Source organism: Ursus arctos, unplaced genomic scaffold, assembly GCF_023065955.2.
Source record: "Ursus arctos isolate Adak ecotype North America unplaced genomic scaffold, UrsArc2.0 scaffold_2, whole genome shotgun sequence".
In the NCBI taxonomy this organism is placed as follows: Eukaryota; Metazoa; Chordata; class Mammalia; order Carnivora; family Ursidae; genus Ursus; species Ursus arctos.
In genome coordinates, this window is record NW_026622874.1 from 45,722,193 (window position 1) to 45,750,067 (window position 27,875).

Here is a 27,875-nt window from a genome sequence, read left to right on the forward strand (position 1 = left end):
CGTGGGAAGCTGTTTAACAGCTTTCTCCCCTAACACAGAACTGAGTATGCTGTAGTTAGTCTAGAAATGATCCTCTCAAGGACACCATGTGCTGCTAGGTACTGTTTTCCTCTCTTTCACTGCAAAACCCAGTTCATTCTGCTTCAGAAATCTTCTCTGGTATGTATGTTTTCCTTCCCTTGCAGTCTCCAAGACATAGTCATGTTTTTCTTTCTCTGTTCTTCACCACCAACCACCACCACGTATATAACATTTCTGCCTTTAATTAATTTGGCTAAAAAAGTATTTGCTCACAGCCGATGAATGTAATAGCAATGCTAGAAACCTGTTGTGAGGGAATTCCCTTTTTAAAACAAGAATACAAAATCATGAAAATTTAGCAAGGTTGAGCTCGAGAGAAGGTGAGAAGGATTGTTCAAGACATTCTGGCACTGTCATCTTGAGTTTCAACTCACTTTGGAATCTCTTCATCAGTGTTTTTACTGTATGTCAGGACCCAGAATGCTCAGCTCTCTCTGCAGGATGGTCTCGGTGTGCCTATAACCTGAGGTGGCATGGTGGAGGAAAGAGCACTAGCTTTGGTTTTGGGACAGGTTGGATTAAATCCTAGTATTGTGAACTTCTCAACCTCAGTTTTCTCATCTATAAAATGGATGCATTCATACATGTCTGGTATGGCTGGCTTTCTCCGAGACAGACTTCTATATTGAATATTATGAGTAATCAGAAGAGAAAGCATAAAAATAGACCAACTTGCAGACAGCTAGACTGTGCCTTAAAACCACTGACACCCAAGGATGGATGTAACTTTAGAATTACTTTGCCTGGATACTACTGAATTTTGGCTTTCATCTTGAAGGTGTTGCTTATGACCCACATAAGAACAACCTAGGCAGGTGCTTGGGTGATAGACTTACTTATCCAGAATCTCTTGAAGGACCTGAATATTCATATATTTAGAAACAAATTTCACAAGCAATGCAGATGCATAGCAAAATCTCATGGTATTTGTGATAAAGGCCTGGAGAGTAGTTTCCAAACCAGGCTGATATTAGAATCATCTAGGAAGTTAAAAAAAAAAAAAAAAAGTTTCTGACTTCTGCCTGAAATCCTTTGAATCAGCATTTCTGGTAGTAACTTTTCCAGAAACAACAATATAAAAATGCCTTATCAATGCTGTAATGACAGTTATTTTTAACTATATAGATATATAGGAAGGAATGGAAGTTGAGGGGGTAAGCTATTGTTTATACGTGGATCAGTGAAAGCCTTACATTTTAAATAGAAATCACATATCAGTTCTCACCATTACAAATTAAGGTAAGGAGTTAACTCCTAAACACCCACCGAGTATTTAAGAAGCAATGTAACAGTTTAAGTGCCTGGGCTGCAGAATCAGACTTGCCTGGGCTCAGATTTCAGCTTTCCAGCTCTTATTAGGTGAGGACTATGAGTAAGTCACTTACCTTCCTATGTGCCTCACTTTCCCCGTCTGTAAAGTAGAGATGATAATAGGAACTATCTCAGGATTATAGTGAGGTTTACATGAGCTAGTAAAAGGTCAGGTGTTAAGAACTGTGTCTCGCACACAGACATGTTTGCTGTATATGAATTGGCTATGATTATTGTTGTTATCACTCCATGCCAACTTTGCATCTGTTATATCCTTTTTCCCTAAAAACATCTCTTTTAAATGAATAATACTCTCAATCTGCAGATGAGAAAATAGATGATGGAGACTTAGTTTGAGCACTGAATCATGAGACTCCAAAATCCATCCCCTTTCCACTATAATAATGATTTCTTTCCAGAAGGTAATGTCTGGAATTAAAAAAAATTTTTTTGTTTGTTTGACTTCAGGAAACAATTTCTGATAATTGTGTGGTGATTTTCTCAAAAACATCTTGTTCTTACTGCACAATGGCAAAAAAACTTTTCCACGACATGAATGTTAAGTATAAAGTGGTGGAATTGGACATGCTTGAATATGGAAGTCAATTTCAAGATGCTCTCTACAAAATGACTGGTGAAAGAACTGTGAGTGTATCCTCTATGGTGCTTTTCCTCCGAATAGGTGGTACCTGGGTCTCCTAGAGCCTGGACCCTTGTGTTAAGAAAAGTGAGCCAGGCATTCTCTCTCTCATCCTCTGAGAATCTTACATGGATAAAGAAATGGCAGATCTGGGAACAAGATTCAGAGACTGAGGAACAGCAGAATTCATTCATTTTATTTTTATTCTTGCCATATGTGCGTGTGTGTGTGTGTTTTGACTAGGAGGGTGGGGTGATGGAGTGCTTGTCTGTGAATCTTTGAGATCCTCCTGGAACTCTTCTCAAGACGAAATCCTTCCTCCCTTTGCTTGAACAGTACAGACCATGGATCAGTCTTCAGTTACTGTGCTAATAGGGGTGCTTTAGTTCTTCATGTTTTTAGATTCCTGAAATTTGTCCAACCATATGCATTTTTTCAATGAAGTGCATTATCAGGAAAATACATAATGTTGCTATTTTCCTTCTTGTTTCTATGTGCATGGAAGATGTTTATAGTGTAATCTTCCCTTTCAGTAAACAAATATAAACAAAACAGATATAAACTAAACATAAACAGTAATTACAAGCTGTGTGATTTATGTGCCATAGCAATTAGAAGGAAAGGCTTGAGTGTCAGATTGCCCTGGATTTATCATTGTGAGTTGGGGCAAGTTGTCATGTCTCATTTCCCTCCAAAATAAGGCTAAAATTAGTACCTACCTCAAGGGTTGTAAAGATTTAAGTACTTTGTGAAAGAGCTGAGTCTGGTGCTTGGCCCATAAAAGGACCCAGAGTATGAACATCTATTATTATTATGTGAAAGGTCTTACTTCTGAAAATAGAGTGACACCTAATCTTTTGTTTATCCAACAGGTACCAAGAATATTTATCAATGGAACTTTTATTGGAGGTGCAACTGACACTCATAGGCTTCACAAAGAAGGGAAATTGCTTCCACTAGTTCATCAGTGTTATTTAAAAAAAAGTAAGAGGAAAGAATTTTAGTGATGTAGGTGCTCATAGCGTTGCTAGTAAAATGTCAGTGATTTAAAGTGATAATGCCTGATAATGCCTTTTAAATGTTTGAGGATGTTTTAAATATGTAAATTATCTTCCTGAAAAAGTTGTAAAACTAATGAACAATAAATTGCTGTGGAAATCTCTTCTTCTTACTTGTCAATTCTTTTTTTTTTTTTTTTTTTTTTTGGATTTTATTTATTTATTTGACAGAGAGACAGCAAGAGAGGGAACACAAGCAGGGGGAGTGGGAGAGGGAGAAGCAGGCTTCCCGCTGAGCAGGGAGCCCTGGATCATGACTTGAGCCCAAGGCAGACGCTTAACAACTGAGCCACCCAGGCGCCCCCTACTTGCCAATTCTTGAGCAAAGGGATGGTATTTAAAACTATAGGGGTGAAATTGTATCAAAAGATAAGAATGTGTTTTATTAATAATTTATGTATGAATCTTACAACCAAGAGCTAGAAGGTAAGCATTTGGGATTATTTATTCTGTGTAGTATTCAGAAGGATCACCTTTTATGGCTTTCAGTGGTGAGGACTGATTTATGATTTCTCTTTAAAATGGAAGGTTCTCCCAGATCTAGTTGTCAACTCAGTGGGAATATCCTTGTACTATATTATGACAAACCTTCACACTTTGTACTTCCAGAGTAAAAGAAGTATATTAAATTTGTAGGATGGAATGAAGTTAATTTCAGAGAAACCAAATGACTTAGTAGTTCCAGAGAACAGAACTGTATGTAGGGGGCAGAAATTATGAGGAAGATTTCAGCACTGTATGAATTTTTGAAATAGTTCAGAAATGTACTTGAGTTTTATTGTGAGGTGGAAAGTTCTGCTTTTCAAAATGTGTTGAAAGGCTGTTGGAAACTTTCCTTTAAGAGAGCCAAGTATTGGGTGGGAGGTTAGACTGTTAATTTCGAATGTAGGTATTCTTCAATTCTGTGATTGATTCAGACTGATCTTATCTCACATAAACTTAGCAAACAAGATTTATTCTATAGGAAGTCTTATTTTAGAATAATTAAAAATAGGGGGGCCTGGGTGGCTCAGTCAGTTAAGCATCTGCCTTCGGCTCAGGTCATGGTCCTGGGGTCCTGGGATCCAGTCCCGCAACAGGTTCCCTGCCCAGTGGGGGGCCTGCTTCTCCCTCTCCCTCTGCCGCTCCCCCTGCTTGTGCTGTCAAATAAAATCTTAAAAAAAATAATTAAAAATATTTTGATACTTGATTAATCACATCCCTTTTTCAAGCTTCTTATCAAAAATAATGTTTTAAGTGCATTTTCTAGGAGGCATTTTCCTAGCTGATCCCATCGAGTCATTAGGGCAGATTGCCAGATGCTGGGAAGAGATGTGCTTCTGCTTTCTGGTCAAGATGGACCAAGGAATTTGGGACAGTTCTGCAGGAGATAGCTGGTGACTTTTTTGGCCATATGCCATCAATGATGCTTCATATATGGATTTATTAGACTGCCATTAGGAGACCTTGGTAAAGCTAGAGTCTGTATTATTTCATTCTCATGTGGTAAATTGGAACACTGGAACGGAACAGAGAATGGCATGTCCTTTAGTCCTTTATTTTGCATTGTGCCAATGAGAATTTTACATGCTTGCTATGTCGTCTCTTCCATCTGGCTGTTCCTCCTATGTCCTTTTATAATAAACCAGTAATCTAGTAAGTAAATGTTTCTCTGAGTTCGGTGAGCCATTCTAGCAAATCAGTTGTCCCAGAGTCCTTGGAACCCTTAATCTAGAGCTGGTCAGTCAGAATAACAGGTGACGGCCTGGATTTCAGATTGGTGCCTGAGGCAGGGTTTGAGGGGCAGTCTTGTCCGGCTGAGCAGCTGCCCTGACGGACCCATCTCAGATAATCAATACTTACTTAGTTTTAACTGAAAGGAGCTAGTTACAAAGCCTAGGGTGAAAGGGGAGGGATTTGGACAGGGACTACAACAAACCACTAAATCCTCAGTGAAAGAAAATCATTCTTAGTACATTAATCAGTGATTAATACCTATTAAGACAGAGAGATGTTCAAAACACACATCACAGTAGGTGTGACCAGTAGGTAGGTGACAATCTCTTGGAATGATAAATTCCTTTTTAATACAGATAATACCATCTTCCTATTTATTTTGGGAAATGGAAATAATGTAAATCACACCGCATGGTGCTTAGGCAGTAGACTTTTCAAAATGTAATGACTGTTATAATCACAGTGGCTCAGAAGTATGTATGGTTTTCTTGTGGACCCATCAGGATTTTCCAACATCCTAGTTAAGATTTTAGAGGGGCGTATTTACATTTCTTCTCTCTTCTCATTATGTCTTATCCTGGGCTGCTATAGCAAATTACCATAGACTGGATGGTTTAGACAACAAACATTTATTTCTTAAATTTCTGGAGGCTGGGAAGTCCAAGATCAAGGTGTGTGCTAATTTGGTTTTTGGTGTGGGCCAGCTTCCTGGTTTGCAAATGGCCATCTTCTGTGTGTCCGCATGGCAGCAGAGAGAAACAAACTGTCTTGTCTCTTCTTACAAAGGCACTAAACCATCAGGAGGGCTCCACTCTAAAGACCTAATCATCTTCCTAAGGGCCCCGTCATCAATACCATCATACGGGGAATCAGGGTTTAACATACAAATTTTGGGGAGACATTTAGTTTGTAACACTGTATCTTCAGCTTGATAAAAGTATAATATAAATCTAAGGCAAAACTAGATACAAGTTATCCCAGCAGCTGTTTTTCCAGAACCAAAGGCTAGAAAGAAGAAAATGGTGATCAGTTTAAGAAAAGGTAATGTTATCTTATTTTTCAGTATTTAATTTTTAATATTAAGATTTGGAAGATAAACGGTTTACTGTAGCCTACTAATATTAAAAAATGAGCTGTTTCTCATTTTACCACTAATCAATTTATCCCTGGATTGCCAAAATATCTAATAGGGAAGCTAAAAAGCTGTTGAGAAAAAAATTGGTATTTTGTCTAAATGGATCTGGATTGTTTACTAGTGTAAAAAATACCATTTGAACAATAAAGTCGCATCTTCTCGATAAGGTTTAATATGGATAAATGTTTTTTTAAACTTTAAAAAAAAATTTGACAAGAGAGCAAGCGGAGGGAGGGGCAAGAGAGAGAGAATCCTGAAGCAGACTCCCTACTGAGCGGGGAGCCCAATGCGGTGCTCAATCCCAGCACCGAGATCATGACCTGAGCTGAAATCAAGAGTGGGCTGCTTAACCACGTACTGTTAAGTCTAGTTTTCTTTATCCATGAAGAAATGCATAATTTGTGATCTTACTTTCTCCATGCAACTGCTGTCATCTTTAAATATAGAACTATAAAATCAACCAAATGTTCAAGGTTTTGGTAGGTATATTCTGATGTAACTTGCTTTTACTCTTTTGTAGAACCTATATGCTCAGATCTTAGAAGTTTTCAGAAGTTTTATGGGAATTTAGAGAGACAAGAAAGGTCTGCATTGGCACTAAAACTTTTTGTTTACATAATTGATTTTTTGTTTTTAAGATTTTTTATTTATTTATTTGACAGAGAGAGGCAGCCAGAGAGAGAAGAAACACAAGCAGGGGGCATGGGAGAGGAAGAAGCAGGCTCCCAGTGGAGGAGCCTGATGTGGGACTCGATCCCAGGACTCTGGGATCACGCCCTGGGCCGAAGGCAGATGCTTAACAACTGAGCCACCCAGGCGCCCTACATAATTGATTTTTGATGTTAGCATCACTTTTCCCAAAGGTAACTTTTGAGTAATTTCTTCACAAAAGAATCCTGTTATAAAACTCTTTAAAAATATGCATTTTGGTTAAATCCAGTAATCCACTGGGAAAGATTCCTCAACCACATGTATTTTAAATATATACAATTAGAGGCATTTATAAGGCTAATGTTAATTATCAAACTAATTTCATCTTATTCAAATTTTATAACAGATTACTAAGAGCCTTAGGTTTTATAAGGCATATTATAACCTTAAAATTCTTATTTCTTTAAAGAAATGAAGACCATTATTTGATGTGCATAGAGTTTATTTGGTGTATCTATCAATTCCTACAATAATACAATTGACCAGAAGCAGTTCCCATAATGTGCATCTGCACCCCATGTCTACAATGATGTATTCAGTATGCTATTTTGCAAGGCTAGAAAAGGAGAGAAAAATCAAGATTTCACAGTATTGGTGAAAACTTTTATCATGAAATAAATTTAATTCATTAGTATTTCATCCATTTTCTATCAGAAAACAGCAAAATTACATTGTTAGGTATATTATTTACAGTGAAAACATGGAAGACAAAAAAGCATCAGTAAGTTTATCAACAGACCTAAGAAACCCCCCACCCCTCTTTTCAGGGTCCCCTCCTTTGAAATGAAACTTATATAAATCAAACTTTGTATCCTTAAGCACCAGCTTGACAATTTAAAGTTTTCTTTCAGTTTTATAAAATATTCCGGCTTTGAAAGGCAAAGTGAATGTAAAAATATGAATGTAATTAAACAAATGACTGGCCCGGATACTTTTTATTGCAACAATCGCAATGTTTTACAACTATATTTACTTTTTTGAATGAATTTGCTTATAGGCTTAAAACAAAGTATTTGCTTTTTGTCTTGAAAAATTCCCTCAAAAAAGTAATCATTTTTGAAACTGTACAACTGTGTTTTTCATTCATAGTGTTTAAATATGCAGCTTGGTCCTTGGAGATTATGTTACACAAAGTCCAGCTTCTTGGATAATTTGTTATACCAAACAATAAAAAAAACTTAAACTACCACAAAATATTACTGATGTTAACAGTCATGTATGTAGAACGTTATCAGTGTACCCAGATTATCCTATTAATAGATGCTTAAACTAAGCAGGTTTTAAAACTTAAGTTAATTTTCATATTATGTAAAAGCAAAAGCTCTAAAAGACCCCTTGAGTTCTGTACTTCAGAAACACTAACACTATTAAGGCATTACTTAATGAACAGACCCTATGGAAAGTAACCAGTATGCCTGTTGGAGAGCTAGTCACATTTTAAGGCAGTCAGAAGATTCATTTTTTTCACTTTAAGGCTCTTGCATACTTAAATTTTATTCTATGCAGGCATTATTCTGTGTAATTTAAATATTCAGTAAGTGGTCAATTACGGAAATCAAAGCCTTTATAAAACAAACGGACAGTTTAGAACTAGATTATAACACCTCTCCCCCAACCAACTTTTTTAAAAAGATCATTTCATGTATCTCAACCCTTTGGAGAATTTCTTCATTATCAGAAGCTGGCAATAAAGGAAGTAAAAAAAAAAACTCAAATGCATTACAAAAATGTTGTCTACTCACACCAAACCACATCATATATAGTCCATATTTAAAATAATAGTGCAACAAAAATATTTTTTGATTACTATTCATTAGTTGTGTAATATTTTAAACTTAATTTGGCTGTACATGGATTCTAAAGTTTACACTACAAATAAAGCCTTAAGCATTTCAAAAAAAGTTTCAGTATTCTATCAATTATGTGATAATGATATATAAAATAGCAAGGCGTTACCTCATTTACTACCCTCAACAGTCCAAGTGTTCATTAAGTGAATCAAGCAGAAATGTAGCTAACTTATTATTTCTTCTGTTCAAAGTTTTCTGATAACTTCTAAAAGTACAGAAATCTAAATGTATTTTAAAATTCAGTATCATGTATGTTCGTAAAATTCATATGACACATGGTGCTAAATTAAGAAGCAAAGGTAAAAATCTCGTTAGGCTCAGAAACAGCTTTTGTGTATTTTCATTGTATTTATAAAATTCATAACCATTGAAAACAATCATCTAATTTCAGTAATAGAATTTTGCAGTGCAACTCTTCTAGTTTATGTTTCTACCAATTTCCAATATAATTTGATACTTTCATGGTTTAGAATAATGTGTCATTTATTATAATTTTATTCAAACAGTATGCTTAACTACATAAGATTTCTACATGAAAAAATATTGCCATAGAATTTTTAAATTAACTTTGTAATTTTTCAAAAGCAAATAAAAATCTTACCAGTTAAAAAAATGTTAAATGTGAATACAAGTTATTTACAAGATCTTGTATGCCACAAATGATGTATATATAAGCTCAGTGAAGTACTTAGTAGATGAAAGATTTGAAAGTGGTCTTTATATGGAAATATGAACATGAGATGTGCTGTTTTCTGAGTGTTCAGTTAATTGTTTTTCTAAGAGTGCTTTTTCTAAGAGCAAAGTAGATGTAGAATTGCAAACAAAGGCTGAATATTCTTAAAGGCCACAAAATGTTTGCAACCATGTAACACAAAAGGTATACAATAAAATTTGATTTGGGGAGAAAATATATTAATCCAATTATTGTTCCGAGAGACCTGCCCATTACTAATTTGGAAAAATATGATCTTAAATCTGTATGGAACAAATGGAAATCTGCAAAGAGATTCATCCCAACTCTAAATATGGGTGATTTTCCTTTCATTTTATTACCGAGATAAGAGCAGGGCTAGAAACAGAAGGCAAAAATGTCAGAATAAAGTAATTTTAAGGAAAAAACAAACAAACCAAGGTATAATTTTCCAACAAATAAGATTAGGAATCAGACAATAGGGAAATGTGAAATAAAATCTGTACAGGAAATATAACTAAATTCATAGCTTATCTTTTTTTCTAATTCTTCCTTGTGCATGTTTATACTGAGGCTATAGAACGCTTCTCTAGAGGGGATATTGCTTCAACAAATCATCCCAAATCTGTGGCATATAAAACTAGAATTTTTCATTTTTGATAACATTCTAAGGGCACCACTTTTCAAGAAATTTTTATTTGTGGATATGAAATCTTTAGGTTAAATTAGGGTAAGTCCAATAACTGATCACAATGACTTCAATTATTGTTTAGATGTGCTTTTAAAATGTTTTTCACTTAACTGTCAGATCCTCCAATTTATCAGAAATTTTGCTTTAAATTTCCAAAATAATTTTATATTATTTTTGCAAAATCTCAGAAAATGAGGGCAAAATCCTGATAAAATGATATACTATCATTTGTAGATTTACCTGTTATTTTAAAAGGTTAATCAAATGCTTATTAATAGTGTTTCTTCATTTAGAATATAAGTTTTTCTAAGTATCCAAGTGGATCTTAAGACTTGGAATATGTTACTTTCTCTTGATCAGACAACAGTGACTTCTAGTCAATAATACTCACCTTCACTGTAAACATTTTTCTTCCACATTTTCCCACTCAGAACAGGAATGTTTTAATGAATTACTGAGCCTATTGAATGGTTTTTCGAAAACATTTTATCATTTGAAACATGTATCTCCTATTAAGCTGTTTTTAATTAAAAAAAGTTCTAATTTGTATTGCAAGCCCTCCTCCTAATTTAAGCTTTTATACAGATATCAAATCATTGATTCTTCTACGATCCAAGCATCAAGATAGGTCACATTTCAAGGATAACAAAATTGAAGGTTAAACTGGTTGTCTACAAACACATAGTAAGATAAAAGCAAGAGGTTCCAGAGGGGTAACACTAAATTCCATTCACTATCCATCCATCTTCCTCACTAATGTTCCCATAAAACAGTGATTTAACCAATAATATGTAACAGTGTTAATAAATGGAATTCTCAAGAAATTTTAACTAATAAGGAAGGGCAGGATTATAAGACTGGTTTTTGTTTCACTAATTGTAACTATACCCTGAAAATATTTACATATTTCCTAGGAAATAAAGTTTATTTTTCTTAGAATTGTTTTTAAAGCAACATTTCCCTAAGTATTAACATAGCAATAATCCTAAAAGTAATTCAGAAAATAAAACTTCCTTATCACTTAAGTACATTTTATTCATAATGAGGTACAGTTTTAAAATTTTTTCTATAGGGCTATGTTATATATAGCAACATAGGTTATTAAGACATTAATTGTAATTGAGGATTACTATGAACTACAAAAGTTACATGTTCATAATTTGTTGTTCTACTCCTAAAGCAATCATGTAGATACATTATTTCCTAATACCTAAAAAGATAAAAGTCTTGAATAATTTTATTTTATCTTCTACTCTTGTGAGTCCATGTCTTCCCATTTTGTGGGGAGATGAATGCTGGAATGGGGATGAAGAGCCCAAGACTGCTAGATCCAGTACTCCAAAGCCATACCATTTCAGACCTTGGATCCCTAACCTATCTTTAAAGATCACCTTTTAAATTTCAGATTTTTTTCTTCCCTAAATCTTATCCTAATCCATTTAATTAGATGCACCTACATACTTCAAAAAGGCCACATCAACTCTTACTTCTCTGATAGACTGATTAGCTTGTGAACATCTAAAAGCACTATAGGAATAGTACATAAGTGAAGGAAATAAACTTTTATGCTATATTCCAGTTAACATTTCTATTAGGAATAAAAAGTTAGATCATGTTATAATTTTTAATTTAAAAAGATCTTGGGTTTACTTAGAAACTTCAAAAACTGTAATTCTACTAGGCTATTTAAACTTTAAGTTCAATCTGAACATATAAATGTTATCAAAAGTAGGTACACCTTACATCCAATGCTTGACAGAGGGCCAAAAAACAGAATGACATCAGAAGCAACGTATGGGGGTGGTGGTGTGCAGACACTACTTTGTTGATAACAAAATCTCAGGTAAATCACAACATTTACAAATTGCTACCAGTTGCCTTGAAGGAATGGCTTATAGCAGAGCCAGCATAAATATGTCAAATAAGTTTGAAAAAGACATTTTGTTTTCACTTCCAGAGCCCAAATTCCTCATGCAACGGAAAATATCTTCACAAGTTCTAATGCTACTGAAGTCCGCCTTTGCCCTCAAAACAAAACCTCTAACTGCTAAGCACACAGAAGGCTATAATTTACATCTACTAGTTTGACTTTTCACAGGACAGTGAGAAGGGCTTTATAAATCCTCAGTAAATCATTATTATGAAATTTTATGTTCTCGTAACCATGATATAATTATGAGCAAAAATATTGGCATTTCAATAGGTTAAACCTCCCCAGAAAGAAGGGACATTTGCTCAAGAAAATAATGCACTTTAGTGTAATGAAAAGTAAGTTTAATATATACAAGTAAAATAGAAAAAAAATTTTCTTACAGACTGGTTAGTGGTAATGTTACTCAAAAGTTGCCTTTCAAACATGAAAGACCTAGCTTGCTTTATTATTATTATTTTTTACACTATCAAAAAGAATGTTTTGCCATAAATGAATAATGGACAGAGATAAGTCATTGACATGTTTACAATTAGAAAATATATAAAACCCATTTACAATTGACTAAAAAAATAGTTAAAGGTAATTAGAATATTTAAAGTAAGGAAAAAGCTAATCTGGTTACAGTTGAGATTTTAATTGTCATACTTTCAGATTTATGAGTGGGAGAGTTAAATGCTTAAAACAGTTTGTTTTCATTTGGTAAGACTATGAAAAAAGAAAAAGTGTGGCTACACATGGCTATGTTGTTGTATTTCAGCACAAATTGTGAAGTCATGCCCCCACTCTCAGCAATAAAATGGACCAAAACGTACAAAAAGCAAACCAAACAGATTTCCTCAGCTGACACAAACTTTAGTGTCTTTTTCTCAGGGCTTTCCCCCTATTTTTCTGGTTAATGTAACAATCCTACAAATGTAAATAAAATAACAGATTCAAAGTATCTTTTTCACGGAGTAAGAAAGCTGCTATTTATGTGATCTTAGAAAACTCCAAGGAATTTTAAAACTTGTTCATAATTTAATCAAATGTCTTTTTTTTTAAACCCCTTGTTATAAAAATTTACAGATGAATTTCATATTCCATCACAGTAACATGGTCCAGTGCATTTCAGAGTATTTGGACATTATCACAGCTGTCCTTTCCCAATGCAAATATTTAAGAAAACTTTTGAGCACTTTTCAAACAAGTGACATGACAATGGAACTACTTAAACTTTTGGCTCTCACTTCTTTTAAGTAAAAATGTGATTATTCACCACAGCAAAACTCTTTGACTATTTTACAGTGTCTATCAACATGAAGTTCTCTGTTAGATAGAGGGAGCTACAGTGAATTCTGAAGCTATTTCCCAAGAGCTAGTTTAGTAGACAGAAAGAACTTTGGGCTCATCTTTTTTTTTTTTCCTTCCTTTTTTTTTGTTTTTTTGGTAAGGTAAGTTTTCCATTATGCATATACTATACTACCATCTTATCATCTTTCATTGGATTAAGATTAGCTGGGAAGTAGCTACATATTTTTAGCGAGATCACTGATGGCAACAGACCTCCTAGATCATGCTGGTGCTTATGGTTAAATCACATCTAATGTGAAATTTCGAATTACATCCAGAGCTCCAGTATCAAAGCCACACATATCCAACATGCCTCTATCATCTGGGTCTGCAATGGTAAAACCATTTGATGTCATTCCACAAACAATCAATTTAGCTGGAATGTCCATTTTCTGTAGGAAAAGATCAAAATATGTATTAAAAAATTTATGTAAGCAAAAGCAAATAATCTCTAAAATTAAAACACTTCAAATTCTATCACAACTTTTCATTTTAAAGTCAATTTTTTTTTCTCTCCAGAAAATTTACTAATCTTTCAGGGCAAGACTCTGTGATCTTCAGAACAGAAAATAAAATTGTGTATACAGCCTGCCTGAAATTCCTGCTTCCTTGTTCCATGGGCCATAGAGTGCATTCTTATGCAGCCTAGAGACTTTCTACTTATGGTAACTGTCAGGACATTTGGGAGCACCAGATATTCTTACCAATATATCAAACACTGGGGCAGTGTGTGTGGGTATATATAAAGAAGTACTTCTCTGCGATTATCAACTTTTGGTCTATGGTTTTGTTATATATGATATATACATGTCACATGTAAGAACTTGGTTCTCTACAGCTGTAATTCAAGGTTAAAATAATTGAATTTTGGAGAAAAACCAATAATCGCTGAGTATACAATATAGCATATACCATAATGAGCTCTTTAAGTAACTAATGTAATTGTTATAATAACTCTAAAAGGTAAGTAGTACTATTAAATACCTATGACATGTATCAGTTAAATAATATTGCTTAGGTCCACAGTTAGTAAAAGAGAAAGACCCGAGACTCAGAACCCAGGCTACCTTGACTACAAATTCTATTCTCTCCCTTTTTCTCAAACTTAAACACATTAGAATCCCCAGGAGGGTTTGTTACAATCACACTCTTCAGTTTCTCAGTCAGCAGGTCTACCATGGGGTCCAGGAATTTGCATTTCTTTTTTTTTTTTTTTTTAAGATTTTATTTATTTATTTGACAGAGATAGAGACAGCCAGCGAGAGAGGGAACACAAGCAGGGGGAGCGGGACAGGAAGAAGCAGGCTCATAGCGGAGAAGCCTGATGTGGGGCTTGATCCCATAACGCCGGAATCACGCCCTGAGCTGAAGGCAGACGCTTAACCGCTGTGCCACCCAGGCGCCCCAGGAATTTGCATTTCTAACAAGGTCCCAGGCTAAGGCTGCTGATAGGAAAACCACATTTTGAGAACCAGAACTCCTCATCAAGTTCTAGTTCTTCTATTCACACTAGCCACAATTCAAGTGCTTGATAGTCATATCAAGTGACTAGTGGTTACCACATTGGATACTGTAGATAAAGAACATTTCTATTATTTTAGGGAGCTCAATTGGAGAGTACTGATTAGAACACAGAAGTAGCCATAAAACTTAAAACACAGATAATAGCTTTGCTTTAATTTTATGTAGTCTTTTAACAAAATTCATAAATGATACTTTAATTTTTCAAGGAGCACAATGAATTACTAAAAATTAATAGTTAAGGTAAAATACTTTTATTATTACCAAAATCAGTTTGCAGAGGATATTTTAGTAATGTATAGAGTTGGGACTAGTTGAAATAAATCATATATGTATAGCCAATACTTTTTATTTCAAGTACTGTCAAACTGGCATTGTATCCCTATACAAAGGCACAGAACTATCTTCAGTATTTTTTGGAAAAACATAGTGAATATTTGAGAACTGAGTCTTATTTTGGGCAAGAAAGAATATTAGAATTTTACCTTTCGATACTCCCTGAGGGCAATAGCAGGATGGACACTTCCAGCAAAAGTCTCATTATCAGTGAAGACAATGAAGACATCAGCAGCTGTGTTTGTCTTTTGAGCCCAGATCATTGGAAGAGAGCAATCAGTTCCACCTGCTGGGATCTAACTCAGAACAAAAACATGGATAAGAATTCAAGTGTCCTAGTTTCCATACTGAGATTTCTGAAATAATTAAATACTTTTAAAAATACTATTTTTACATTATCATTTTGCTTATAGCTAATACACAGACCTTCTCAAAGCATGTGTATATATTTATTATTTTGTGCTCATGGGGAAATTGGGATAAAACTATTTGTTCTCATCAACTTACTAATATCAGGCATGACATCAATATAAGATTACTATACAACACATGTTAAATAAGTAAACTTAAAACAGTTCCTTACCTGATTCATAGCCATTAAAACCTGTTGTAATGTCATATCTGTAGTCACTGGACATGGTACCATTTCATCTGAAAAAGCAACTACATAAGAATCTTTTTCTGTTCGTGTGACAACCTGAAAAATTCAAAGGTGGTAATTTTCAGCAGATTTGGGTGAAATACAATATCTTGAAGTTCATAAAACTTCATCTTTAAGATATTTAATTTGGGGCGCCTGGGTGGCTCAGTCAGCTAAGTATCTGAATTGGCTCAGGTTATGATCCCGAGGTCCTGGAATGGAGCCCGACATTGGGGGGGCGGTTCCTGCTCAATGGGCAGTCTGCTTCTCCCTCTCCTTCTGCCCCTCCCTCCCACTCGTGTGCTCTCTCTCTCAAAAAAATAAAATCTTAAAAGATGTTTATTTCTAAACTTATTTTTGTTTTGGAACTACACAACAATAGTACAGCTTTCAAAGTACTTTCACAAGCTGTTACAAAGCAATTGGTTCTCATAACTATCCTTTGAAGCAAATAGAGTATATGTTCTTCTCATTTTATTAAATAAAGAATAAAGCCACAGAAGAGAAGTGACAGAGTCAGGCTACAACCAAAGTCTGACTGTTAATATTAGTTCTTGATCTCTTAACTTCTATATTTATTAATAATTTCTCTAAGCATTATCTACTTTCTCAAACTTTCTCAACAATACATAAATATTTAATATTTGGTAAAATTAAAATTTCTATTGTTCTTTAAACATGCTTTGTAAATATACCTGTAAACTGTATGCATACAATATACTTAAAACTTTTCTCTTTTTGAGAGAGAGAGAGAGAGAAAGAACGCACACATGAGTGGGGAAGGGCAGAGGGAAAGAGACAATCTTAAGCAGGCTCCATGCTCAGTGTGGAGCGCGACGCAGGCTCCATCTCACAACCCTAAGATTGTGACCTGAGGAGTTGCATGCTTAACTGACTGAGCCACCCAGGCTTAAAACTTTGCTTATAAAGCAAAATGACAAAAACAAGTGAAAACATAATTGTTGATCATATCTAACTTTATAGTTTTGCCCCACATTAAACATTTTTTAGGGTGGCAAAAATTCTAAATTGTCTTAGGTGTTCTCACCATGCACATTGCTGCAGCAACTGTGCTAGCACTGAGTACACTACCCAAAACTCTTTGGTTCATAGAAGCACTGACATCAATAGCCAGCAAGAAACGCTTTCCAGTTGGCTCCACTGTCTAAAAAAAAATCAAAACAATCATTAAAAGCAATCACAGAAATTACAATTAGATTTCTAAAAATATTTACTCATCTTTCACTTGAAAGACTTCTAAGATAAAAGACCTGATTTTTGATTTACCAATTAATTGACAAGTACCTGAAAATGCTTAGCATTTACTAGAGGGGGAAAAAACAAAGAAAATAAGATAGCCTACTTAGTAATTTTATTTAAAGACGTTACCATATTCCTGTTTAGAAATCATTCCTCATAAAGTAAACAGAGTTTTTAGCAAAATTTTTTTGTGGTAAAATATAATTAACATAAAATTCCATTTAAATCATTTTTAAGGGTACAATTCCATGGCATTAAGTTACATTTACAATGGTATGTAACCACCACTATCTATTTCCAGAACCTTTTCATCATCCCAAATAGAAACTCTGTATACATTAATAACTCCCCATTCCCATCCCCCTTTAGTCCCTTGCAACTTCTGTTGTACTTTTTTTATGAATTTGCCTATTCCAGATACCTCATATAAATGGAATCATATAATACCTGTCCTTTAGTGTCTGGCTTATTTCACTTAGTATAATGTTTTCAAGGTTCATCCCTCAAGGTTCATGTTGTAGCATGTTTCAAAATCCATTCCTTTTGTAAGGCTGAATACTCCATTTTATGTATGTACTGTATATTGTTTATCCATTCATCTCTTGATGAACACTTGGGTTGATTCTACCTTTTAGCTACTGTGAATAGTATTCCTGTGAACATTCATTTGATTCTGTTTTCAATTCTTTTGGATATATAAATAGGTGGTGGAAATGCTGGATGGCATGGTAATGCTGTTTAACTTTCTGAGGAAGGACCAAACTGTTTTCCAAAAGCCTGTACCAGTTTACACTCCCACCAGCAATGCACTAGGGTTGCAATTTCTCCTAGCCTCCCAAAGGCTTGTTATTTCTGCTTTTTGATAAGAACCAATAATTTGCATTTCCCTGATGACTAATGATGCCGAACATCTTTTCACGTGCTAATTGGCTATTTGGATATCTTCTTTGGAGAAATGTCTTATTCAAGTACTTTCCCCATTTTTGAATTGGGTTTTTGTATTTTTACTGTGGAGTTGTAGCACTTCTTTATATATATTCTAAACATTAAAAAGCTATCGAATACATTTTCCACAAATATTTTCTCCTATTCTGTAGGTTATCTTTTCACTCTCCTGATAGTGTCCTTTGATGCACAAAAGGTTTATTAAATTTTGATGAAGTCCAATTCATTTACTTTTCCTTTTATTGCCTGTGCTTTGGTGTCATATATAAGAATCTACTGCCAAATCTAATGTCATGAAACTTCTACTCTTTGTTTTCTTCTAAGAGTTCTGTAGTTTCATCTCTTAAATATAGGTCACTGATCCACTTTAATTTTTTATGTGGTATAATGTAAAGGGGCAACTTTGTTCTTTTGTGTGTGGATATCCAGTTTCCCCAGCACTATTTTTTGAATACCATCTTTTCCTGCACTGGCCTGTTTTGACACTGTCAAAAATCAATTTATCACACATGTGAGAGTTCATTTCTAGCCTCTGCGTTCTATTCCACTGGTCTACGTATTTGCCTTTATGCCAGTTCCACATGGTTGTGATTACTGTAGCTTTGTACTAAGTTTTGAAACCCATAAGTTTGGACGGATGAGTCTGCCAACTTTGTTCTTTCTTTTTCAAGATTAGTTGTTATTTGGGGGATCCCTTGAAAGTCCACATAAATTTTACAGTGGGCTCTTCTATTTCTGCAAAACATGCCACAGGAATTGCACTGAATATGTAGATTGCTTTGGGTAGTACTGTCATCTTAACAAGTCTTCCAAACCATGTCTTTCCCCCCATTTATGTCTTCTTAAACTTCTTTCAGCAATGTTTTATAGTTTTCAGTTTATAAATCTTGCACCTTCATAGTTTATTCCTAAGTCACTTATTTATTTATTTATTTATTTATTTATAAAGATTTTATTTATTTATTTGACAGAGATAGAGATAGCCAGCGAGAGAGGGAACACAAGCAGGGAGAGTGGGAGAGGAAGAAGCAGGCTCATAGCAGAAGAGCCTGATGTGGGGCTTGATCCCATAACGCCGGGATCACGCCCTGAGCCGAAGGCAGACGCTTAACCGCTGTGCCACCCAGGCGCCCCTATTTATTTATTTTGATACTACTGTAAGTGGAAATGTTTTCTTAAGGCTAATCAAAGGCTAAGGCCTTTGGATTGTTCATTGCTAGTGTACAGAAATACTAATGATTTTTGACTATTGGTTTTATATCCTGCAACTTTGCTGAATTTGTTTGTTGGCTCTAAGCTCTCTGGATTCTGTAGGCTTTTCTCCTTTTAAGATCATGTCATCTGAGAACAGAGATAATTTTTCTTCCTTTTCAGTCTGGATGCCTTTTACTTATTTTTCTTGCCTAACTGCTAGAACTTCCAGTACTTTGTAGAATTGAAGTGGAAAAAGCTGGCATTTTTGTCTTGTTCTTGATCTTAGGGTAAAAGATTTCAATCTTTCACCATTGAGTATAATGATAGCTGTGGGTTTTTTATATATGGCCTTTATCATGTTGAGGAAGTTCATTTCTATTCCTAGTTTATTGTTTTTTTAAATCATGAAATGGTACTGAATTTTGTCAAATGCTTTTTCTGCACTGAGATCGTGTGACTGTCCTCTCATTCTATTAATGTGATGTATTACATTGATTTTTGTATATTGAACCATCTTTGCATAACGAAGATAAATCTCATTTGTATAATCCCTTTAATTTGCTGAATTTAGTTACTGCTATTTCGCTGAATAACAAGAAAATTCTAAAACCAAAAACTTTAACTTACAGCTCTGATGTAGGATTTTCAGTGCTAAAAAAAAAAAAAATCACTTCCCACCAAGACAGAGGAGATCCACTACTGATTAACAGAATGACAGAGGTCATTTAAAATAAAAAATTTTAAATTTGGTATTTTAAAACTTATCAAAATGATTTTATAAGATGATTGGGTATTGTCCAAAGGTAAGGAGAAATTACTCATAAACTTACAATGTTAATTATATATCCATATTCACACAAACTAGGAAAAACAAATGAATATCTAATAAAAAATGGCTCAAGTATTGGTACCATCTTTAAAATGTGTTTTTATCAAATATATTAAGTCCCAACTGGGTCATTTGTTATAAAACAAAAATCAAACCATTACCTTAAATGTTTTGTAAAAAGCGGCATCCAAAGCTTTCAAAATTTCCTCATCAGGGCGCCATTTTAGTTTTCCTCTGAGACCATGACCTGTTTTATAAGTTTCTGATGCAATTAAAACATGAAATGGATGTATACGAGCCTAGAAATAAGACAGAGACAGAAAGTAAATGCAACATTCAAATGAAAGATAGTCATTATGTGTCTTAGGTTTTGTTACTATAGCTAATAAATGTATTTCATAAAGGAAAAACAAAAAGGAGGACATATCTTAAGATTTCAGAGTTAAATGAAATTCGGTATGATAAAAGTCTCACAACACCTGAAACTGCACTGGCTACATCTTCAAAATTTATGAGTTGACTTTTTCAATTAGTAGTAGCTAACAAAAGTAAGGCTCACTTTTTTTTTTTTTTTTTTTTTAAAGATTTTATTTATTTGAGAGAGAGCCTGTGCATGAGCAGGGGGGACGGGCAGAGGGAGAAGCAGGCTCCTTGCTGAGCAGGGGGATCTGCGCACCCCGGAATCATGGTGAGCCAAAGGCAGACGCTCAACCGAGCCACCCAGGTACCCCAATGCTTACCTTTTTTAACAGTTTTTCATTACACAGTTTTTCACATACTAAAGATACTTCTGAATTTCCTGGTTCAAGCACTGAATTAGCAGTCATCTTGCCTAGATTCCTTAGCAATGCAGTAAGAGGCATTTCTTGTAACAAAGCCTTCCATACCTATTGAAGTGACATAGGTAGAAATATAAAGAATTAAGGGCAAATGAATCGGTATAATAGCTGTATCAATACTAATATTACTAACATATTCTTTTAAGGTTTTCTTTTGGGGTTCTAAGTATTTCCTTAATAAAAAGATTTGCACATTGGTCAAAGGCCTATCAAATTAACTTGTTCTTTACTACAGTAAGAAAGTGAAGTCTATTTTATGAAGGAACTGCATAGGAGAATTTTATTTATTTATTTATTTTATTTATTTATTTTTAATTAGCAAGGCAAATTAACCCAGCATTTATGAAGCAGAAATAACATTGAACTGAATGCCAACTACATCTGGGCACTGTATTAAGTATTTTAAATAAATACTAATTTCAAGATATATTTTACATTTTTGTTAAAAAGAACTGGATATATTGTTACCCATCTCATAAATTACTTTTATACATATTACATCATAAATTTTAATACATGACACATACCACAAATTACTCATGTTTAATCACATGCTATAATATAGTTTACTTACCTCTTTAGACTTTAAATGATTTGTTAGAAGATGTTCCCTAACTAATCTATGCTCTTCTATTAGATGAATGACTTCCAGCTCATCTTTTGTGCGTTTCACTTTCTCTACAGCCTCCAGATACTTTAATAATTTTTCAGTCTCCACAGAAAGTGCTTTTTCTTTATACAATTCATGGACTTCTTTCCAGCCCTTTGTAATATATTTGGTCACAATAGCAAGTCCTTTAAGAAAATAAAGAGTTGAAATGGCATGAGAATTTCTGGGTGAAAAACAACATGTTTACTGAGAATGAAATAACTAGTTACAGAGGAGCTAAACTCTTTACACTGTGAGGCTGCTTTCTATGATGTAAACATTTAAGCCAGTGGAGTCAAATGATTTTGCTTTTTTCATCATAATTGTTTTAATATGAGGCTCTGGAGAAAAATCTCCTATATTTTAAGTCATTTTATTATAGAGACACAAGCATTAGAAACTTTGGTAGACAATACCTATTTCAGGTCCACAATCTCAAAACAATACACAAAGTACAGATGTGTCTCAAATAATCTCCTATTCACTTGTCCCTTTCTGCTACTAAGTAAATAAGTATTTAAAGTAACAGATAAGTGGAAGTGGACAGTTAGGTTAAGTAATTTGTAAATTTTTTTTTTTTATAAATGAGAAAGTATTATAGGTCAAATTAAAAAAAAGGAAAACAAGGTGTTCATTTCTTTTGTAATTTCTTTTCATACTTGAAAGAGCTTCAGGTTGGGGCACTGAGGAAACTTGGGTTCTAGCCTACATTCTGCCAATAAATGGCTATGTGACCAATCTAGGCCTTAGCTTTCACTTCTGTAAAATGGGGAAGGGGATGTTTGAGTTAATCAGATTCAAAAAGGTCTATGGGGTAAATGTTGGTAAAATAAATAAATGGAACAGGTCATGTAATAGAGAGTGGTTAAGCTGCTGGAATGAACTAAAAAGAGTGTGACCTAATATTTTAGTGAAGTTCTGGCTCAGTGTTGCCAAAAAAAGTATTTTCAGAAGAAGCCAGAACAGGTATTTTTATATGATGTCTTCTGATTTTTTTAAAGTAATGATAGCAAAGAATTCATTTTTTTTCTAAAATATTGTACAGCTCAAATAAAATCCATCCTTATGGCAGACTGAGCCTATGTGTTATCTATGGACTCTAAATTATTTGATTAAAAGTTAATACTAATATGTAGGGACTTCTAAAGTACTGTGACTCTTGTTAACATCCAGATTTTAGTACAAAATCTTATATTGTCTTAAATTACTAAATGTTTCATATGTGAGCATGTCTTCTATCTTGTCTTTCCAACTAAAATATAACTTCCTTAAAGGCAGGCTTATTATTATTTTTATCCTACTCAAGTTCTATGCTGGCCACACAGTTAAATATATAATAAATACCTGATTAATTAAATTACATTTTGACTTGTTTTATCTGTTTCAAATACACATTTCAGTTAAAATATTAAAATATTACTTATTTGGTAGCTTAAAGTTTCTTTCCAAATTCTTTTCACTCTGAGAAGCCTAGGGATCTCTTATGCCTGAACATATTGCCATTATTGAAAGATTTTAAGTATGAGTTCTGCCCTCAAAAAATTTAAGTTAAAGAATACTGTCCATGGGAGCAAGTTTAGGGAATATCTACTAATTCCTCATTTTAAAGCCCAAGAATTCAAAACCCAGAATAACTATTTGCACAAATTCAGAAACTTTTTCCAATTAGAACTAGCACTTAGGTACACACCACCACGTATTAGACAAAGCTGGATCCCTACGTTCTTCTTATACTGAATTAAAGGTTTAAAAATAAAAAATTAAAGCATGAATATGTTAGCGAAAAAAGCACAGGTAAATATTTTTATGACTTTAGGTTGGAAAAGGCCATTCTAAACCTAACACAAAACAAAAATCTATGAAGAAAAACAGGCAAATTTCATTACATTAAAATTCCAAACTTCAATATGCCAGAAACCCCCATAAAAAAAAATGAAAGACAAAGAAATAAAGGGGGAAAAGTATATAATATGAAGTTATAAATTCCTTTGTGTCCCAAGTTCTTAGAACAGTGCCCATTCATTTGGTGCTCAATAAATATTTGTTGAATGAATGAATGGTGACAATCAATATTAAGAATAGCAACTAAATGGAAAAAAGGACAAAGATATAATATACTCCACAAAAAATTACAAATATCAGCAGCATATGAGAAGATGAACTTTTGGCCACAAATTCTTTAAGATATAATTTTTCACCTATCCTACTGGCAGAGATTAAAAAACAATGGTAATAATCACTGTTCAAATGTGGGGAAACCGGCCACTTCTATATACTCTTTGTGGGTTTACCCATTATATAAATATTTACATTATGCAAGTTTTTTTTACTGTAGTATTTCTTTAATGGTATAAAAAAACAGAAGCTATTTAACTGTCATCAGTAAGAGACTAGCTAAATAAATTATAGTATATTCATACAATGGTATTTAAGCAACTACTTCTACTGACTAGAAGAAATATCAATATGCTTTTAACTGAAACAAAGAAAGTATATAAAAAACTTAAAAATAAACTGTATGTTTAGGAGTAACATACAACACATACAGTGATTTTTTTTGAAGGGCAAGAATCCTGCTTTCCCCAAAAAAAATTTTTTTTAAAGATTTTATTTATTTGATACAGAGAGAGGGAACACAAGTAGGGGGAGTGGGAAGGGGAGAAGCAGGTTTCCCGCTGAGCAGGGAGCCTGATGCCTGTCGATCCCAGAATGCTGGGATCATGACCTGAGCCAAAGGCAGACGCTTAACGACTGAGCCACCCAGGCGCCCCTCTCCAAATATTTTTATGTATTATCCAGCTATTTTAAAACAAACATAATTTCTAATAAAAGCCCAAAACACAAATGGGTTGGTTTATATAAATATTTGCAATAATTTACTGTTTAAATTTCATTTTAAAAAGTCCATTCATAATAAAATGGATAAATTAGGAATTAATGATGAGCTGTCTTTTCAAGCTTCACTTCCGGTATTAAAAAAAAGAGCAAATTTTGGAAATGTTGTGGAAGTTCATACGTTACATTATTCTTGCCCAGAAGTTTTTCTTATTTCCCTTCTAAGAAGAACTAAGTAATCATATACCCAACTAACTTCTCAAAAGTCTCTTCCCATAGACACAGAAAAACTGCCCCAAGTTACCATGTCCCCTGGCTGACTGCTTGGAGACAATTAACATCCTGAATTGTTAAGTTCAGCACTATTTCAGGTAGCCTTTAGGTTCCATGGAACATATATCCTAGGAAGACAGGGAGGGAAAAAAGTCATAAGGGACGAGAGCAGTATAGCCTGGCTATCTGCCATCTACTGGCTAGGAGCTGTTTTGCTTAATACAACTTTAATCATGTCCATGCTGCTTTCATAGTCCATAATCACTTCTAGTTAGCCTGGTGACATTTTGAGATTTAAGAATATTAATCTGTAAATCTGTCATTTGATTCTTGATTAGTAATGTCTGGATTGCCTGTGGTAGGGGTTTAATTCCAGGTTGGCATTAAACATTTGAATTAGTCAACCAATGTGTTTTGAGACTCAAAGACTATTTCTAGAAGATATTATACAATTTATGTCAAATAAAATTTTGCTATTTACCAGGTATCTCCAACCTCCCCCAACCCAAAGATCCTATGCTTACCTTCATTGGAAGGTTTAAGATGTGACAATCTTAATAGATCTTTGTGAGACCAGCCATTTCTTTGTTTATACTTTGTAACTGCCAGAGCAAGGGCCATGCCCCCCTTTTCATTGTACCAGTCTGCTATCGCCTTCCGGAGGGCACGACCCCACATGCCACATTTCATGCTTTCCTTCAGATCTTTCTTAAACTGGATAAAAGTAAAGAGATGTGTAGGAATGCGACAAACTTCAGGAACAGCTTTAAATGCTGCTTGTTTTGTGCTTATGTCAGAGCACTGAGAACAAATGGCAAGTGCAAAGAGCATAGGCTCTTGCTTTGCGGTTCTGCCTTCTTGACTAAATGACTTTATTTCCTGGATCACTTCACATCCTCTTCCATCTTCAATCAGTCTAATTAAAGCTTCAGCATTTTCAAGGCCCAACTTCTGTTCTTTGATATAATAAGTCCCACCTTCAGAACCAAAACATAAGAACCGGTGTAGTCGATTCATATCAGTGACTTGCCATACATATCCATCTTCAGAATTGGTTATCTGTTTCTCATTCAGTGGTTGCATTTGGTTTACTGATTCCTCCATTTTTCTGTCTTTTAGGAAGCCTATCAAAAAGCAAAATGTTATTATAGCTAGAAAGAAAACAGAAAATTATAAAAAGGAAAACATTTTTATTTATATTTGAAAACATTTATTAATCTATGCTTTTTGAAAACTGTTACAAAATCTTTGATTTTTAAAAAAGATTTTGTTTATTTATTTGAGAGACAGCGAGAGAGCGCGTGCACACTCACAGGGGAGAGGGGCAGAGGGAGAAGCAGGCTCCCCACTGAGTGATGAGCCTGCAACTCAAGGCTCATCCCAGGACCCCGAGATCAAGACCTGAACCAAAGTCAGACGCTTAACCGACTGAGCCACCCAGGCACCCTTGTTATACAATCTTTTAACTTAAAAAGTATTTTTTAAGTTCGTTAAGTGGTAGTATGATAACCAGAAGCAACAATAGATTACATTTTTGAGGTATAGTTTGTTGCTTCAGAGACTAAGCAGGCAGCTCAACATGGGGTCTTGAGGCCTAGATACAGAATAAAAGGGGTAGGGAGGGCAGCTATGGTAGCTGAGGCTAAAAAAGATCTTACTCTCTGGATAACTGTGTACACAGTTTTGGTTACATATCCAACATCCATTCCTTCCCTCCCTTTTTTTCCAGGCAATAAATAAAGTCCTTCAGGGGAGGCTAGCCCTTTCTCCAGGCCTAAGGGATGAATCTGGATTGCTCTAAGCCAATGGTTTTCAAACTCTGTGTGCATAAGAAGTACTTGAATTGCTGGTTAAAACACAGAATGGTGGGTCCCACCCACGATCCCCAAAGTTTCTTTTTTAATTCATGTCTGGGGTGAGGACTACGCATTTGTACTTATCACAAGTTCCCAGGTGATGCTTTCATTTCTGTAGCCATGTGACAAGTATAGGTAATGGGCATGTGATTAAGTCTACAGAGAATACTTCTGAGGTTTTCTTCACTCTTAAAAGTGGGCTTGGACTCTTAAAAAGGAATGCTTCCCTTTCTATCTTCAGACATTCATTTACAAGTGATACTTGGAGTGGTGGGCTAGAGCCGGGGGAGTCAGTTTAAGAAGACACACTCATTTATAAGGACGGTAGAACTGGAAAAAAAAAAAAAAAAAAAAAAAAAAAAAAGAAAGAATCTGGGCCCTTGGTATCATTGAGCTACCTGGAAATGCCTTACTTAGTAATTTCATAATATATCATAAATGTATCCTTATTGTTTAAGCCACTTGTAAGTTTTCTGTTACCTATGGTTGAGAACATCCTAACTGACTAAAATCCTATCAACTATGCTCATTTATAGCTTATGTGACCTGTTAACTACCTGTAATTTCCTCCTTGCATTATCTCTAAAGCTACGAGAACGAGCAGTACGACAGCAATATCCCTTTTTAACCTCCTAATGGGGCAACCACAACTGTCCACTACTCATCAGTCCACTGCTACTCTTAACTACAGTAGAGCTGCTTCTCCAGGTGCTCCAAGTCTCCAACCTATACCATTATGGTGCACTGCACTAGGCTTCTCCCCACGGCAAACAAAACAAAACAAAACAAAACAATACAACCAACAAAAAAAAACTCTCAACCAGCATTTACTGCATATTACGTGTAAGACATTAAAGAGGTTCCTGTTCAATTAAAAAGATTTTTTTCCAAAAAGTACCCCCCCATCTCCCAAAAAAGGTTTTTTTCCTCCCCTTAGAAAAACCACATTCTGTTTGGTGAGGTAGAAATATATACATATACAAAGCAAACTGTAATTAAGTGCTCTAATAAAAAAGTACTGTGTGAGTCAGCAGAGGAGAATAAAATAATGCTGTCTCTATAATACAAGAAGACTTGTGCAGAGAAGGCAAATTGAAAAACTGGTATATTAAGTTTGGGGGGAATGTGTTCCAGAAAGGGATTTCTGAAATCTTGCTGTCTTTAGATTTTAGAAAAAGAACTAAGTATACCGGCATAGCTGTAAAGAAATGTTGACAGATAAGGTAGTAGCTTAAAGAGCAACACACGGTAAAAGAAACTTTGTTTTCAGAATGATACAAGTTTGAACATGTTTATATATTGTGGGTAAGCCTTAAGATGGAATCCTGGTCAATATTCATAATTAAGAGCTAGGGAAATGGGTGCCTGGGTGGCTCAGTTGGTTGGGTGTCTGCCTTCAGCTCAGGTCATTATCTTGGGGTCCTGGGATGGAGCCCCACACTGGGCTCCCTGCTCAGCGGGGAGTCTGCTTCTCCCTCCCCCCTGCTCGCTCTCTCCCTCTCTCTCAAAAATAAATAAAATGTTAAAAAAAAAAAAAGTTAGGGAAAAAAGG

At 34.6% G+C, this 27,875-nt stretch overlaps 2 protein-coding genes across 9 annotated transcripts in view; one reads left to right on the plus strand and one right to left on the minus strand.

Annotated features, from left to right (window-relative positions):
• Window positions 1–3,195, plus strand: part of GLRX2 (glutaredoxin 2) — a 28,495-nt gene extending 25,300 nt beyond the window's left edge. For all 7 annotated transcript variants that reach the window (XM_026517365.3, XM_026517366.4, XM_026517361.4 and 4 more), the window contains 2 exons: window positions 1,861–2,037; window positions 2,905–3,195. In XM_026517365.3, the coding sequence (XP_026373150.1) occupies window positions 1,861–2,037; window positions 2,905–3,036 (309 nt within the window). In that variant the 3' untranslated portion in view covers window positions 3,037–3,195. The remainder of the gene's footprint in view (window positions 1–1,860; window positions 2,038–2,904) is intronic.
• Window positions 3,196–7,245: 4,050 nt separating this feature from the next.
• RO60 (Ro60, Y RNA binding protein) overlaps window positions 7,246–27,875 on the minus strand; it is a 28,143-nt gene continuing 7,513 nt past the window's right edge. The window contains exons 2-9 of one of the 2 annotated variants that reach the window (XM_026517357.4): window positions 24,992–25,591; window positions 21,285–21,505; window positions 20,612–20,758; window positions 20,033–20,170; window positions 16,692–16,808; window positions 15,587–15,700; window positions 15,153–15,299; window positions 7,246–13,538 (exon numbers count right to left, since the gene is read on the minus strand). In XM_026517357.4, coding sequence (XP_026373142.1) covers window positions 13,386–13,538; window positions 15,153–15,299; window positions 15,587–15,700; window positions 16,692–16,808; window positions 20,033–20,170; window positions 20,612–20,758; window positions 21,285–21,505; window positions 24,992–25,571 — 1,617 coding nt within the window. In that variant the 5' untranslated portion in view covers window positions 25,572–25,591 and the 3' untranslated portion in view covers window positions 7,246–13,385. Of the gene's footprint in view, window positions 13,539–15,152; window positions 15,300–15,586; window positions 15,701–16,691; window positions 16,809–20,032; window positions 20,171–20,611; window positions 20,759–21,284; window positions 21,506–24,498; window positions 25,592–27,875 lie in introns of both variants that reach the window. The other variant, XM_044390682.3, reaches the window with a different exon arrangement.